Below are 16,877 nucleotides of genomic sequence, written 5' to 3'. Positions count from 1 at the left end.
CGATTAGTGTTTCTTCATGGTCTTCATTTGATTGTCGCATATTGTTACCCGGCCATAAAGATTAAAATAGTTTAAAATAATAAACACTGAATTATCTCATCAATTCCCTTAGATTTCGGATATAATTAGATGCAACTATTTTAGTCATATTTTATTGTATAGTAAAAACTAAAATTTAAGAAGAAAAAGTTAAAGATGGTAAAGGAATCAACTCTCAAAACTTATTCACCTTTTTTCCTTTTACATCTTTTTCCTCTCTTTCTTTTGTTATCCCCACGTCCACATAAAGAAATAAAGGCACCCTACGGTTACCCCCCACCCCACCACCTTGGTCTCTTCAAGTGTCATTTCACACATACCATATACAATCGTACCCTTCACTTAATTGATACTCATCTCCAACTCCATCTTTCTAGCTAGCTCCATTAACATTAAAGCAAGAACAAGAACAAGAACAAGAAAAAGATTTTTAGAAAATAATAATGGAGTTCTTCACAACACAACCAGACCTATCTCTTAGAATCAGCCCCCCAAACACACAACCCACTTCAAACCCTTGGATGAGAACATCAACCCCATCTCATCAAGATCATAAGTTGGATAATCTGGATCACTTCTGGAAGAAAGCTTTAAGCTCCCAAAACCACCATCATGGCTCCGAACCTTCTTTCGGACTCCATGCACCCAACCGAACCCATTCTAATGATTCTGACCTAACCCATATCACAAACACATCTATTCAACACCTTCATGAGGGCTTATTAATACCCATAAGAGGGGTTCCTGTTTGTTACCAAAATACTCACCCTAATTCCCGGATACTAGCTCAATCTCATCATCAAATTGGCCAGCCTTCAATATTAGATTCTTGTACTATAACTACAAGTAGTAGTTCTTCTTCTTTAACTCATGGAAATAGTAATTATAATAATAATATTGCTCGATCACGATTCGTGTGTTCAAGGTTTCCTGTAAAGCGCAGTGTTCGAGCTCCGAGGATGCGATGGACAACTACCCTTCATGCTCGGTTTGTCCATGCGGTTGAGCTCTTAGGTGGCCATGAAAGTATGTTCTAACCTCAAAATCTTGTTTAAGCTTAATTCCTGAATTTTAAAAAGAAACACTACAACAAAAATTAGGTATTTTTTTACGAATAAATCCGTAGCAAATCCACAGCAAACACCCAATTTGGTACGGATTTTTTCCAACTAAAACTCCGTAACTAATACATGTTTCTCTATAAGCAAAAAGTAACTAAGTAAGAAGCCTATTTTAAAATTGAATATTTGGTTTCATTGACTGATCGATTATGCTTGCAAAATTGGTTTAGGAGCTACACCCAAGTCTGTTCTTGAGCTAATGGATGTGAAAGATCTCACATTGGCACATGTGAAATCTCACTTGCAGGTAAACTTGATATATAGCCCTAGCTCTCTTTATTTTGTTTTTCATCTTCCAATCAATTTAATTACTAGGTTTTTATTTCTGTGATATATATAAACACACACACAAACACACACACCATTTCTTTTATTCATTATCAAGAATTTATTTGCCAGATTGCTTTTTAGTTTAATTAACTAACACAAAATCCACTTAACAACTGGATCAGGGAGTTGTCCTTTTTTTTTTTTTTTTTTTTTGGGTCAAATATTATAATTTAGTTAGACAACTGAAACATATTCTGTTTTGTCGTTTAATTAATTAACGCAACTCTAGTGTGTTTGTTTTTTCTTTTCTTTTTTTTTCTTTTCTGTTAAAAAGTTAAAATGCCTTATTTCTATTAGCTTTCATTCCAAAGGATCTTGATATACTTTGTTGTTTTTCGCCAAGAACTTAGCTGAACGGTATAATATCTTTGTACGTACATAATATCTTTCTTTGTACATAGTGCAATAGTACATGCAAGATAATGAAAGTAGAAAGAGAGTGGAATATCATATTTAAAATACCATGCATAAATTAATTGTAAGGTTTTGGAATTAATGTTAGTGTCTCGATATAATGTGTGTGTGTGTATATATATATAACGAAAATCCAAAAATCCTAAATGTCGCGATGTGGTCGCCCCCCTTTTTTTGGAGTCACCAGATTTGCTTGATTTTTAAATGGTGGTTTCTCATGTATTTGACCCGAATTCACGGGTATGAGTCTTATCAAACCCAGATATTTCTTAAACGGGTTATAACATATCATCAAATTAAAAACTAATCTCACCAAATATTTGATATAATAATCCTATAAAGTACGGATATACTAAAAATTAATATATGATTTATTTAAAAAAAAGATTTATATTATTTATAATTAAATAACTAATTTTTAGTAAAAAAATAAACGGGTCTTTGGTCTCATTAAACTCATTTATCTTTTAAACCGGGTTATAATATCTCATTTATTTGTGAAACAATTTATCATCAAATCATAAGTATATTATTAACTTTCATACAATAAAAAAAATAAAAGTTCCAAAAATAAATAAATACTATAAACTAATAATATAAAACAACCCCGTAATACGAGGGACAAAAACTAACTTTGTACATAAAGTTATTAACACAGTACATAGTGGAAGGAAACCTTCATATCGAAGTTTTTGAATTTATATCCAGGCAACGACCGGCCTCTTTTGATTTACATTTACTTTTGACTTTCAACTTTACCAAAAGAATTACTTTGCATTATCAGATAAAAAAGGTATATGTATTTTATAATTAAATATACAAGATATATTATATTTTCCTCGTGCATAATATTCACACTAATCCTTGTTCTTCTTTTCTTCTCCTCCTGCTACACACAGCTTTCAAAAACCAGCTTTTCTTTTGCTTTACAGGATACATGTTTTTATATATTAATAGTTGTTACATTAATATTCCTACATCAATACGTACATATTGTACCTGCATATATATAATATATACATACACAAAAAGACAAAGCCTAAGAGATTAAGCATTAAGCCAAGACAAGTTTACACAGTCCAGTGTGTAATTGTGTGTATTCTTTAGGTTTGAATTGAATAACAACAACATTAATAATTCTCACCTTTTCAGAGGGGAACTAGAGTTATGGTAAAGTACAGCAAAGGCCATCATTTGTCAATGATATGTGTATTTATGTCTAGTAGCATGACTGTGGTTTCTTAACCATGGTTAAGTCTAAGGGTAGAATAGTCTTTCACTTATATAGGCATGCAGTCTACAGTAGATTCGTTTTTTTAATATATGCTATTGCTTTCTTTATGCATGGTCACATATATACATAGTCTGTGGTCATTAATCACGTTTGTTCTTAAGGTACATGATTCTGTTAGACTGGACACATTCGCTTATTTTTCACTTCTGATATGAAAAAGTAAGCTTAAAATATAATAAAATGTACCAAGTAAGAGAATGTAAATACTACTATCCTAAATATATGTATAATATGATTGTTGGCTTCATATAAATTATATTACTATTCTACACCGGGTATATTGATGAAAGTGTAAATGGTATGGTACATACGCGTGTATAATTTTGTTTAATTTTGTTTTCTAGATGTATCGAACAGTAAAGACGACAAAGGGCTAATTTCTTCAGGTTAACTAGTTCCTTATTCGTTTATCTTGAATATATATATATATATATATATATCCTATTGTTTCGATACTTTTATTAATTTTGTATGGGGTTCATCATATTTCAGTAGGACAATCAGAAGTTTATGATAGTGGGTCATCTGGTAATCCAGCTAATGATATGATGTTTGACATTCAAAATCAAAGAACGGAATTATCATCTAAACATGGAGGACAGTCTAGTCTTAATCAAGACAAAGAGTTTAAGCATTGTCGTTGGAGCAACTCGTCAAGGTAAAAACTGTTATGCTAATTGACGCTTTAATAACTAAAGTTAGGGTTTCTTGAAGAACTTTTTAATTAGTAGGTGGATTAGGATTCGATCAACCAAGTATTTATAAGCGTCTTTTTGAAAGTTCTTAAACATATAGACAATTTGCTATTTCTACAAGCAAACACAACAAGTTCACTTGGGCGGCAGGCGAACTTCAAAAATTTTGGTGAAAACTTGTAAAAGACGGGTTAAGTTTGGTGAAAATTCCATATGGAGTTTGTTTGCCACATTAGCACTCCAAATAAAATGTCCCAGTTAACTTGAGTTAGCTTGTAGGGATAGTAAACTACTTAGAAGTACAAGAGCTTAAAAGAAAATTGTTTAAGGGGGTGTTTGGGATTCCTTATTTTTGCCTCCTTATGACTTATTCATAAGTCATAAATCAAAACCTTGTAACTTATGAAACTTTTTCACTCACACATTAAACAATTTCAAACACCTTTTTAACTTTTTAATAAGCTACAAGTTATAAGGAGGCAAAAATATACTTAGTGAAATCCTAAACAACCTACTAATCCAAAAAAAAAAAAAAAAAACACCTAATTTCTAATTGAATGGCAAAACATTGTTCTTCTCAGAATCATTGATAAACAAGTAGCTAAAAAATAATAAATTACTACATACATCACCACTCTGTGTTTTGTTTAATTTGTAGCTAATGATCCCAGTTTAAAAGTCCTACTATATCATCAGACATAAATATTTTATCACCTCTTAGATATGTGCCTTAATTTCGAGTCTTCCCAGAAGACAAGTGGCTTGAAAAGGGGCTTTAAGGAAAACGAGAAAAGTATATTTAATTTACTCTTGCCATTTCATGAAAAAAGATGAAATCTAGCAAAATTCAACCCATCATATCCCTTTCACTTTCATCTTTTGGTCTTCAATCAACCATGACCTAGCTTTCAAGGAGCTAGGGACCCATTCCTTCTAAACTTGGTGCCAAAAGCATTCCTTTTTTTTCTAAACTTCTTTGTCTATGCATATGCATGCATTTGTGTTTATTGTAATTGTTCTTGTCTTCCCCACCCTCACCACACACACACACACTACACACACCTTTTTCTTTTAGCGTACAATGGCATGGGTAAGGTGGGGATTCACATGGGTTGATTTTGGTTTTTTATCTCAAAGGAACTGGTAATGTGAGAAGCTATATATGTATAGCTATAAACTAGTCTTGGAGAGAAGGCTTTCTTTATATGGGTCTGCATGCTTTTTGTATTCTTTTCTTATGGCATGGGCTTTGCACTGATTAATATTATTCTCTTGTGAAATTTGGCCATTGATCTTATAGCAGTACTGAAGTTTTGTTGAATGGCAAACATGGAGATTTTGAAGCAAGCATACCATATCTTGAGGTAGATTTGCCTTTTCTTTTTCTATTTCGGAATAATTGCTCCCCAATCACAAAAGTTACCACACCAATTTCTCTTGTACGTATTCTTCAAGAAAAGCATAATAATATATGATTAAGAATATACAACAAAACGTATTTATTCATTTACCTTAATTGATGGTAAAATCATAGATGGGAAATTAAAATGAAGGCAAACACACTCCAAATGTAAGTTAGGTCCCAATGTAAGTTAGGCCCCACACTAGTACTATATGAGGTGTATGGTTTAAAAACCGAGCAACATCTACAAAGTTAAAGAATTATATTCATTTTAAAAACATCTTTAATTTTCTTTCACATGTCATCGGCCCATTTTACATTTATTAGTTTATAAATTCTATAAAAAATTTTGACTTTACACATTTCAATGCAAATTTTGCAAAGTTTTACAAATTATAAAATTTGATTCGTATTATAAGTTTTGAAAAGTGTAAATATTTTAAAATTTAAAACTTTTTTTAATAAAAGTTAACAGATTTATCCAAAAACATGTCGCAAAGGTACGGACACACATAATGTGGACGTCCGTGCCTAGCATCCACCAGTTACGTATAAGGTGTCAAGCTATATGATTTCTCACAGAGAATCATTTCTTATAGTCCACGAGCTAGCATAAATAACGTGGTGACGGGATGCTACTACATTATTGTTTAAGGGTACAGAGCCTATGACACAAGCCTTAATTACCTTAAATGGACGCTCGAATGGTCGTTTAAAAGTAGGGGCTACGATGCAGGCCCACCTTTAAACGGCTGTTTGAAAACGGTGTGGGTTTAAATTGTTAAGTGGCGTGTGTGCATAATATTAGAGGTCCCTTTGTATTTTCAGATGAAGTACCATATCAACCATTTATTATTTTGTTGAAATGTTTTCAGTAATATTCATATATATGTACTTCACAGAGTATAACATAAACATATATGAAGTAATTTTGATTCTTTTTTATAATCTTACAGAAGGAAATGAATTCAAAAGGTATGAAGAATGAGAAACTATCAGATCAACTATGCTTATCAAGCCATTCAGAAACCAGCCTTAAGAAGCCCAATCTAGAATTCACTTTGGGAAGATCAGCACAATAGTATATATATATAAGTACTCATTTTGATATGATTTGTGTTTTAATGCATGGATGACGATAAAAAAAAACAGAGAGAGAGAGGTGCCTAAGAAAATTAATAGGGTTTCGAAAATCATACCCTTGCTTTCAAAAAACTGTATGAAGAAACCCATATGGCCATATATAGAGATATCTTTATCTTAATACAATAGATTGATCATTGTTATATATAAATTAGAAGAAAATGAGACAACAAATCGATCGATTCCATTTTGAATGAACACGCATGCAATTACTTTCTTTGATTACCATAATTATTTAAATTTATTTTCAAATTTATTGTGATATGATTGACTCATGAAGAGGTAGGTCCCAGCAGAGCCCAGTTGGACCCGCAAGACTCACCTCGAAGAGGGACGTCTGCGCAGTTGAACTCGCAAGACTCCTTAGAAGGACGTCTGCGCAAAGACCAACTGGATTCGCAGGACCAACCATGCTCAGAGAGATAACGTCCTTACGCGCAGTACGCAAGCTGTTCCCGCAGGAAAAGCCTCCCAATGGTGACGTACTCCGCCTGTTCCCGCAGCTGCGGATACTAGCCATCAGGGAAGGCTACCCGCACTAACAGCAAGGCTACACGCACAAGGCACTAACTCTCAAATAATTCAGTAATGTCACCTGAAGAGGGAATGAGCAAGCCGGGAATGCTCCCGCCCAAAGCCGGGAATTCTCCCGCCCAAATGAGCCAGTCCGTACGCTACTGGAGGACCTTTTGTACTATACCTGCCAAGGTATGGACAAAAGATCTGACCAAAGCTGCGACAGCTCACTGACTACAGTACGACGAGCAGCACGCTCTAGTACTTAATGTCACTATCAGCCGCTGCCTACTCACCAACCCTTGTCGTGGCACGTACATAGCCTGCAGTTGGTGGAAAAGGAATAGTACACAGCCGGCCATGTCACTATCAGCCGCTGCCTACCCACCAACCACCAGCACGGCACGTGCGTAGCCCACAGTTGGTAGAAAAGGAATATTATACAGCCGGCTGTACCTTCTTGGACACCTACCTTCGGCTATAAATACTCCAACACCTTGGAACGGTATCATCATCTTATATCTTCATATATTATCTGATATCTGCTCTAGTCATTTCTCTTAATATACACTTATATTCAAGAGCAATCTAGTCTGATTCTCACGCCGGAGGGTGGTCACAAGGAGGTACCCCCCCCCTTCTCAGTGACGAGCTCACGGTGTCTGTTTTGCAGGTCATTAGAAGAATAACCATCTTTGCCGGACCTAACCCTCGTGGGAAACATCTATTTAACCCCCAGATTATCCGTAATCTGCCGGGGTCAATTAGTGTTTCTTCATTGGCGCCATCCGTGCATAAAAGCTAAAACTTATTCTTTTTCAGTTTTTTCAAAACTTCTGGAAAGATGGTTAACGTTACTCCGGTCCCGAGGCAAGCGAGTGACCAAGAAACCCCGGTAATCACAACCCCAGCTACTGGGAGGAACACCGGCGAGTACACAAATTTTACGAACACTACTCCGCTTACTCAAGCCGGGGCAAGTGCAGTAAATTTTACGAACACTACCCCGGTTACCCAAGCCGGGGCAAGTGCAGTAAACAATCATCCCCTGAGATTCATTAATACCCAGGCGGAAAGACAACAGACGAGGCTCCCTCGCCAAACACTTGATCAAGTTAAAGCGTGGGCGGAAGCACGTCAGAAGGAATTCCAAGTTGAGTTGGACGAACGCTTACGTTCACTCCAACAGGCTGACGAATTCGAAAGCACTCAACAGCTCAACATGAGCAATGAGTGCGAGCCCTCGGACGATGATCGGGAGGAATCCGACAGTGACGCAAACCCTCGCCATAGGGCGAAAGGGAAGCGTAACGAAACAGACTTCCAACCGAGAATGAATTTTGGAGAAACCTTCAAACAAAGGAACGCGGGGGGAAACCCACGTGACTTCTCCAAAACCTTTAGACCAACTGCTGCAAATGCGGGAACATCCAAGTTTGCAAGGGACATTGCGGAAGCAATCGCCCCGAAGAGTGCCAAGCAGATGCCAAACATCGGCACTTATGATGGTATATCCGACCCAGACAATCACTTGAACAGATTCATAGCGGGGGCAACCGTCAGCAACTGGACGGAACCCACGTGGTGTTTTATGTTCCAGATGACGCTGGTTGAAGCAGCCAGAGCGTGGTTTGACCGTCTACCGGTCCACCACATCTACGATTGGGCGGACTTCCAGCAGAAGTTCAGCCAACACTTCAGTCAACAAAGAAAGTATACCGAAGAGCAATGGACGATCCTCAACTGCATCCGAGAGGAAGATGAGTCTTTACTAGACTTCATCACGCGCTTCAATTCAAAGAAGCTAAGTCTGGGCACTATTAGTGAAGATCTTGTTCGCGCTGCTTTCATCCAGGGCGCGAAGGACACAGAGCTCATCCGCACCTTAACGGGTAAAGACGGCATGCCATCCACGTGGGATGCCATCATGACAGCAGCTAAACGCTTCGCGGAAACGGAAAAGCAACTGGGTAGAGATCTTCCCCAGAGCACAAACCTCTACACCCAGAAAACAAGAGAAAACAACGTCCTCACCGCCCGACTAAACAAAAAGAGGAAGCTAGGCATTTGGCAGTCAAGGGTAAACTTTGACACCTCATCCAGCTCTCGCCCTCGGTTAGGCGGAAAGGATAACATGCAGTCGTCGAACCGGAACTCCAGATGGACGCCACTCACCAAAAGCGTCACCGAGATATTCGCCACCGAGAGGCTCCCATAGCCAGAGGCTCCAATTATCCGACAGCGTCCAAACGCTGATCAAAGCAAATTCTGTGACTTCCACAGGACAAGAGGCCACACCACCGAGGAATGCTTAGACTTGAAGGACATCGTCGAAGCATTTGTCAGAGATGGGAAACTCACGCACCTCGTGGCGTAATGAACGCTGAGCAGGCTAATGCGTGTAGAACCCCAGTTGGGGAAAACACGAATGAAACTGCAGCTTCAATGTTGGAGACTACATATTGCGTAAACAACGAGATTCCGAACCAGGTGAATATCGGCTCAAAAGGCTCGATGACACCCCATCCCAAGAACATGGAAGGGAATTCAATTACACAGGTTGCATGCAGATCAATTCCAAACTTGTAAAGAAAATGCCCAGAGCCACTTCTAATGGAAATGATTCTCCTTATCACATTGACGCTGATGGTCTTACATTTATACTTGTGAACTTTCCACACTGATATGCCGGTATTCACCGCATAAATAAGTGTGAAAGGAAGTCGTTGCGTGTGGACGGCGGCAAAACCCGCATAAACACAAAAAACGGCAAAAATTTCTAAGAAATAAGGACAACCTTCACGCAGGTCAGTTATAGGTAAAGTTTGGTCATCCCACTAAATGAAAGTGACGGTCCTACCCGCACAATCTTGATAAGAGGAAACTGAACATTAACCTATTGACAACCGTGCGTTGAAAGGTTTAACTTATTCAAAACACTGATATGCCGGTATTCGCCGCATAAATAAGTGGGGAAGTCGTTGCGTGTGGTCGGCCCAAAACCCGCATAAACACAAAAAACGGCAAACCTTCACGCAGGTCAGTTATAGGTGAAGATTGGTCATCCCACTAAATGAAAGTGACGGTCCTACCCGCACAATCATGATAGAGGAAACTGAACACTAACCTATTTACAACCGCGCGTCGAACGGTTAACTTATTCAAAACACTGGGAAAATTGCTAAGTTAAACTAAAATATGCATGAGCAAGTCATATAACGTTTATAACGCAAGTCAAAAAGATTCAAAAGTAAGGACTACACCCCCTTACCTTGGCAACCAAGTAACTATAAGACAGGTGTGGGTACAGTGTCAAGGCAAAACCCTTCACATACTTAGCACCTGCACGGAATTGAAGCCAAGAATACCTTGGAAGTAAAGTAACTATAAGACGAGTGCGGGTACAGTGTCAAGGCAAAACCCTTCACATACTTAGCACTTGCAGGGAATCGAAACCAAGAAGGATCTTCTGGGCCATGCTTGCGGAAACGGAAATAATATCCCCGCATAGCGGGAACGTTGAGAACTAGATTGTTTGAAGCTCCAAGATGGAATTGGTTGTTTAACATAATTGATCACTATGTTTAAAACTACCAAAACCTCATGGAGAATCTACACAAGTGGTACTTAACGCTCCTGACTTGCGAAGAGGTTACAGACCTACCCGCATCATACCCAAAGATCAAGCAGAAAAGTCGGGAATTTCTGCACGTGACATTAGGACTTCCGCGGGAAAAATCCCCATGGAAAACCTTAAAACTAAACCCTTTTTCAAAACCCCTTGCTTAAGTCCAAAAGTTCACCTCACTTATTAACAATTCATGAGAAGAACATTAGACTGGGGGGACTTGAAGAGGTAGGTCCCAGCAGAGCCCAATTGGACCCGCAAGACTCACCTCGAAGAGGGACGTCTACGCAGTTGAACTCGCAAGACTCCTTAGAGGGACGTCTGCGCAAAGACCAACTGGATCCGCAGGACCAACCATGCTCAGAGAGATGACGTCCTTACGCGCAGTACGCAAGCTGTTCCCGCAGGAAAAGTCTCCCAATGGTGACGTACTCCGCCTGTTCCCGCAGCTGCGGATACTAGCCATCAGGGAATGCTACCCGCACTAACAGCAAGGCTACACGCACAAGGCACTAACTCTCAAATAATTCAGTAATGTCACCTGAAGAGGGAATGAGCAAGCCGGGAATACTCCCGCCCAAAGCCGGGACTTCTCCCGCCCAAATGAGCCAGTCCGTACGCTACTGGAGGACCTTTTGTACTATACCTGCCAAGGTATGGACAAAAGATCTGACCAAAGCTGCGACAGCTCACTGACAACAGTACGACGAGCAGCACGCTCTAGTACTTAATGTCACTATCAGCCGCTGCCTACTCACCAACCCTTGTCGTGGCACGTACATAGCCTGCAGTTGGTGGAAAAGGAATAGTACACAGCCGGCCATGTCACTATCAGCCGCTGCCTACCCACCAACCACCAGCACGGCACGTGCGTAGCCCACAGTTGGTAGAAAAGGAATATTATACAGCCGGCTGTACCTTCTTGGACACCTACCTTCGGCTATAAATACTCCAACACCTTGGAACGGTATCATCATCTTATATCTTCATATATTATCTGATATCTGCTCTAGTCATTTCTCTTATATACACTTATATTCAAGAGCAATCTAGTCTGATTCTCACTCCGGAGGGTGGTCACAAGGAGGTACCACCCCCCCTTCTCAGTGACGAGCTCACGGTGTCTGTTTTGCAGGTCATCAGAAGAATAACCATCTTTGCCGGACCTAACCCTCGTGGGAAACATCTATTTAACCCCCAGATTATCCGTAATCTGCCGGGGTCAATTAGTGTTTCTTCAACTCATGACATATAAAGCGTCTTAACTCTTAATCCATCGATGAATATATCATATATATATATATATATATATATATATATATATATCATATATATATAGATAAAAGATCCAATACAAAAATTGGTTATCATACATTACGTACGATAGATTTCCTATCGTTGATTTCCAATTTAATTAATCTGATTAGTTAAGTACCCATAAGGGTGTTTTTGTCTTTTTACATTACTTTTCAAAATCGATCGCGCCTGTATTATAAACCGTTTATTATAAATTTGACCACGTTTCCAAAAACTAATTAAGAATTGAATTGGCGGTTTTTGTTAGTCGATTAACTGGACGGTATCGTTGATTGTTTAACGTCATGTATTACGATCATCAAAGTAAGTTTATTTTAGTTTTAGTTTTAATCAATTTTTTATGTATTTAGCTGTACACTATAGGTTTAATCGATTTGATTTTTTCGGTTTTTAGGTTAATTTTTTGATGATTTTACGATCGATTAATTTTATGAATTTATGTGTTTTTATAGGTGTTTAGTAATTGTGATTCGAATAAACTTCAGATTTATGTGTCGCAATAGCAATTCGCGGGAAGGTTTGTTTGTTGTTTGATTTAGAACGTATTAGAACGTATAGGACTGGGCAATTTTTTGTGATTAGGATATTTTTTTGATGTGTTTTAGTTGTATACTGTAGGTTTTATGGACTGATAAGTTAATTTTATCATTTTTTTTGGTTATTTTTTTTATGTTTTTTATATTATATGATTGATGTTTTGTGTTTTTGTATAGGTGCCAAGTATTTGTGAATCGATTTAGACATCAAATTATTTGTCTTAATATTAAATCGCGAGTAGGAATGGTTTTTTTTATTAGAACGTATAAGAACGTATAGTTTTGTGTTTTTGAAAATTATTTTTCATATCAAGTTGTGAATAGGAGCTTTTGTTTTGCGTTTTTGATTTTGAACATATTAGAACGTATAAGAATGTATTAGATTGAATTTTCTTTTATCAGATCCTTCATCAGATCTTGTTATACCTCAAGTTAATGCATCTTGCAAACCTGAAAAAGGAATGGTTTTTGAATCTGTTGATCACGCATATGATTTCTATTGTGAATATTCAAAGAAAGCTGGTTTTTGTGTTCGTAAAGGAGGCTCGTACATGAATGAGGGTTTATTAAAGTCTAAATATTTTACGTGTTCGAAAGAAGGTCACAAGCCAGCAAATAGTTATGATTCTATGGCTGAAAAAGATCGTTCCAGCAGACCGTATTATAAAAGAAGGAAGAGACCAACAATTAGGCGTGGTTGTCGAGCTCATATTTTTCTAAAATTTGTTGATGGGTTGAGGTTTGAAATTAATGATTTTTTCGAAGGACATAATCATGAAATGGTGCATGCAAATGATATGCATTTTGTTCGATCAAATAGAAAGTTGACTCATGTACAACAAGATATTATATATGAGATGTCAACATTGATTTTGGGCCCTATTAAGGCGTTTAATAATATGAGGACAAAGTATGGAGGATTTGAGGAAGTTGGGGCTACAAAAGATGATTGTAAGAATTTCAAACAGAGTTTAACTTGTTATATTGGCGAGTATGACGCTGAAATGGTTGTACAAAGCTTAAGCGGGAAGAAAAACGGTTGTGATGGTTATTCGTTTGAGTATACAGTTAATACTAACGGTGAGTTAGATCGTTTGTTTTGGGCTGATGATATTTCAAAGAAAAATTATTTGGCTTTTGGAGATATTATATCATTTGATGCAAAATTTAAGACAAACTTGTCAAATTGATACAATTGTTTTTTACTTTTTTATATTTTTACACATTTTTTTAATTAGTTTTTATATTAACTTGTTTTTCTAGGTACAATATGGTTTTTGTACCATTTACTGCCATTGATAATCACTGTCGGAATGTTACTGTTGGTGCTGCGTTATTATCGTCCGAATCTATCGAATCTTATTCATGGCTTTTGAAAGTTTTTCTTGATTCTTTTGGTATTGCCCCAAAGGTGGTTGTTACTGATCAAGATCCTGCAATGAAGCAAGCAATCTCCCTTGTTTTACCAAATTCGAGACATCGGTTATGTATGTGGCACATTATGAAAAAACTTGCTGGCAAGGTAACTTTATTTTTATCGTATTTTTAAAGCATTATGCATATGTGTTTAGAACGTGTTATAATGTATAAACATAGCTTCATATATTTACAAAATGTGTTAGAACGTATAAACATTTTTTTTGGATGTATCAGTTTTTTTTTTGTCTGCGCCAGTTATGAATGTAGTAGAACGTATAAGATTGTATATACCCATTGTTTTCTGATATCAACCGATTTAACAAATTTTTAATTTTCCAACATCAAGTTGGTGTTGCCCTTTGTAACAATGAAGATTTCAAACGTAAAATATGTGACATTGTTTGAACGGATGCAATTTCTCAATCTGAATTCGAGACAAAATGGAAACTAATAATGAAGGAATATGATCTCGAAACAAATAAATGGTTGTCTGACATGTTTGAAATGAGATATGATTGGATCCCCGCGTATTATATGGATGAACCATTGTCTGGTCTTATGAGAACTACATCGAGATCAGAAAGTGAAAATCATTTTTTTTGTCGAGTTTCTAACTCACAATTATCACTAGTTGAATTCTTTAGTCATTTTGATCATTGTATGGAGATTCAAAGGCACAATGGTAGGAAAAATGATCATGATACAAGGTACACGCATTCAGATGCGGTTAGTTCAAACCAGTTTGAGAAGGAAGCAGAGTTGATGTATACAAAGGCTATTTTTAATGATTTTCAAGATAAAATGTTTCATATTAGAAGCGGTGTTGCATACTTGAAATCAACTGAAGAAGAAGATAGTGTGAGGTTTTCTGTATTTGACTTTTATGCTTATGTCCCAGGCTGTTTGGAGGTATGAAATAGTTAAAAAAAAAATTTTTGGTAGAACGTTTTAATTGATTTTTATTTTTTGATTTTTTACAGAATGTGTAAAGTAATTTTATATATTTTGTGTGTCAGGTTTTGTTTAAGAAGGAAGGTGAGGACGGAATTGACTTGACTATTTCATGTCAATGCAAAAGATTTGAACATTATGGATTATTATGTCGTCACAGCCTTTATATTTTAAATTTGTTCAGAGTTACCAAATTTCCAAAAAAGTACATGGTGGATCGTTGGAAGAGAGATGCTGGTCTTAATCCTAGAACTGCTCCTATTTCAAGTTTCGGTAATGACAAATTTTTAAAAGTTAAAGAGATCTCAAGGGAAATAACATTGGCTGGAGAGTATCTCATAAATAGTTATGTAACTGATGTTGATGACTTAATCAAAGTCAGGGATCAAATGAATATAATGATCAAACAAGTAGATGAGACAAGATACAAAAGAACTCATTTATCAAAAAGGGATAGGTTTTCTGCTATTCTAGGTTATGATCAACCAAATGAGGTGACTGTCCGTGTGCCTAGTGGTATAAAAAAGAAGGGTTGCAGGTCGCATAAACGGATTAAATCACAGAAAGAGATAGCTATAAATCGATCTGGCAAAAGATATAGGGAATGCAAAGTTTGTCATCAACAGGGTCATAACAGCCGAACTTGTCCTCAACTTCGAGAAGAATAGTTTCTTTAGTGTTCTTGTTTTGTTCATATTTTCCTTTTTTTTTAACTTTTTTATGTTTTTATTTTTCTGGAACGTGTAAGCTTTTTTGTGGGTACTGGAACGTTTAAGCTGGGTGAATAATACTTTACTAAAAACTGTTGATAGATTAAACCATGTTCCACAAAGGTTACAAAAGAGGACCACATCTAGAGACTTTTCAAAATAACCTATTTACAAACTTATTTTAAACTACTACGCCACCACATCACACCACAACACAAGCCGTCATCCCGAACCCTAGTTGTTGTCAAGGATCTCTTGAGCATCTTCACGCTTGGCTCTTTTATTCACCTTTACCTTGTGAGCTGTTTTCTCCAGAACATCATGAAGCTGATCATAGCATGAAGCCTGCTTTTCCAGGTAGGTTGTTGCCTCTTTCTTGAAGCTGCTATCAAGGTGCTTGAGAACTTCTTGGTACAGAACATCGTTTTTTGTTGCTTCATCATTCACACTCCCTTTAATTTCTTCAACCACTTGTAGCCGATTACAGTCTCTAGCAAGCTCAATGTTGATTCTTGATCGGAAAATGCTCTTCACAGTAACATTCCCATAATCCATATTTTTTTTCAATTTTTTTTGTTTGTTTTGGTGTGCTTTTTTGTGTGTTTTTGGTGTGTTGTGTTAGCTCTCTTTTTATAGCCCAATTTATCTGAATTCAATATAATTATATCTAGTTAGATTTAACAGCTTAGTAGCCATGATTACATTACCATTTTTTTCAATTTGTAATCAGTTCAGTATAATCTGTCACTGCTTTTTCAAACAGTGAGAATTTTTCGAACGTATAAGGACGTCTAAGTGTAATCACAGCTTTGTCAAATAGATAAATTATTAAAGAAATTTTTAATATTTGAAATTATTTAAAGAAATTGTTAATTTATTTTTTATTTGGAATTTATTAACTGGTTAGTGTTTTAACATATAACATCTGTCATTTCAGTAGGTTTAATTTTTGGTCTATTCCTCAAGATGGCATTTGATGGAACGTATTAGAACGTTTAAGTGTTTTTTCAAAACTGACATTTTGATAGAACTTATTAGAACGTGTAATAGTAACATAATTACTTTAAAATCTGAAGAAAGTTTATACTGATTAATCACATATATCTTTCAATTTTTTTTTCAAATTGCCATTCATTAGAACGTGTGAGAACGTGTAGCTTCATAATTACATGCATATGTCAGTTTTGACTTTGGAACGTGTACCTTTAAAACAGTTTGTGATATTTTGAAAGATTCTCACTGTTCCTAATAAATTTCGTTTACTGTAGTTTTTTGTCTTATACATTTATTTTTATCTATTTATTTTCAACCACTCCTTTTCATTTCACCACACAAAAATCATTCCACAAGATATGGATTGTG

At 36.6% G+C, this 16,877-nt stretch overlaps 1 protein-coding gene and 2 pseudogenes across 2 annotated transcripts; all 3 read left to right on the top strand.

The window, feature by feature from the left end:
- The first annotated feature begins 435 nt into the window (after nucleotides 1-435).
- LOC143623854 (putative transcription factor KAN2) lies at nucleotides 436-6,429 on the top strand (annotated as a pseudogene). The gene is made up of 6 exons (XR_013151983.1): nucleotides 436-1,065; nucleotides 1,331-1,407; nucleotides 3,543-3,584; nucleotides 3,694-3,856; nucleotides 5,197-5,257; nucleotides 6,252-6,429. The product of XR_013151983.1 is annotated as a putative transcription factor KAN2 (transcript).
- Nucleotides 6,430-12,896: 6,467 nt separating this feature from the next.
- On the top strand, nucleotides 12,897-14,772 carry LOC143623847 (protein FAR1-RELATED SEQUENCE 5-like; annotated as a pseudogene).
- Nucleotides 14,773-15,014: 242 nt separating this feature from the next.
- Nucleotides 15,015-15,473, top strand: LOC143622941 (uncharacterized). Its single transcript, XM_077093956.1, has one exon. The coding sequence runs from the start codon at nucleotides 15,015-15,017 to the stop codon at nucleotides 15,471-15,473; it is 459 nt and encodes a 152-aa protein (XP_076950071.1).
- Nucleotides 15,474-16,877: the final 1,404 nt, after the last annotated feature.

This window comes from Bidens hawaiensis, unplaced genomic scaffold, assembly GCF_021521415.1.
Source record: "Bidens hawaiensis isolate Kalapana, Puna unplaced genomic scaffold, B.hawaiensis_p1.1 tig00000369_1, whole genome shotgun sequence".
NCBI lineage: Eukaryota > Viridiplantae > Streptophyta > Magnoliopsida > Asterales > Asteraceae > Bidens > Bidens hawaiensis.
The sequence above is the reverse complement of the archived record's forward strand: the minus strand, read 5'-3'. Positions and strand labels throughout refer to the sequence as shown.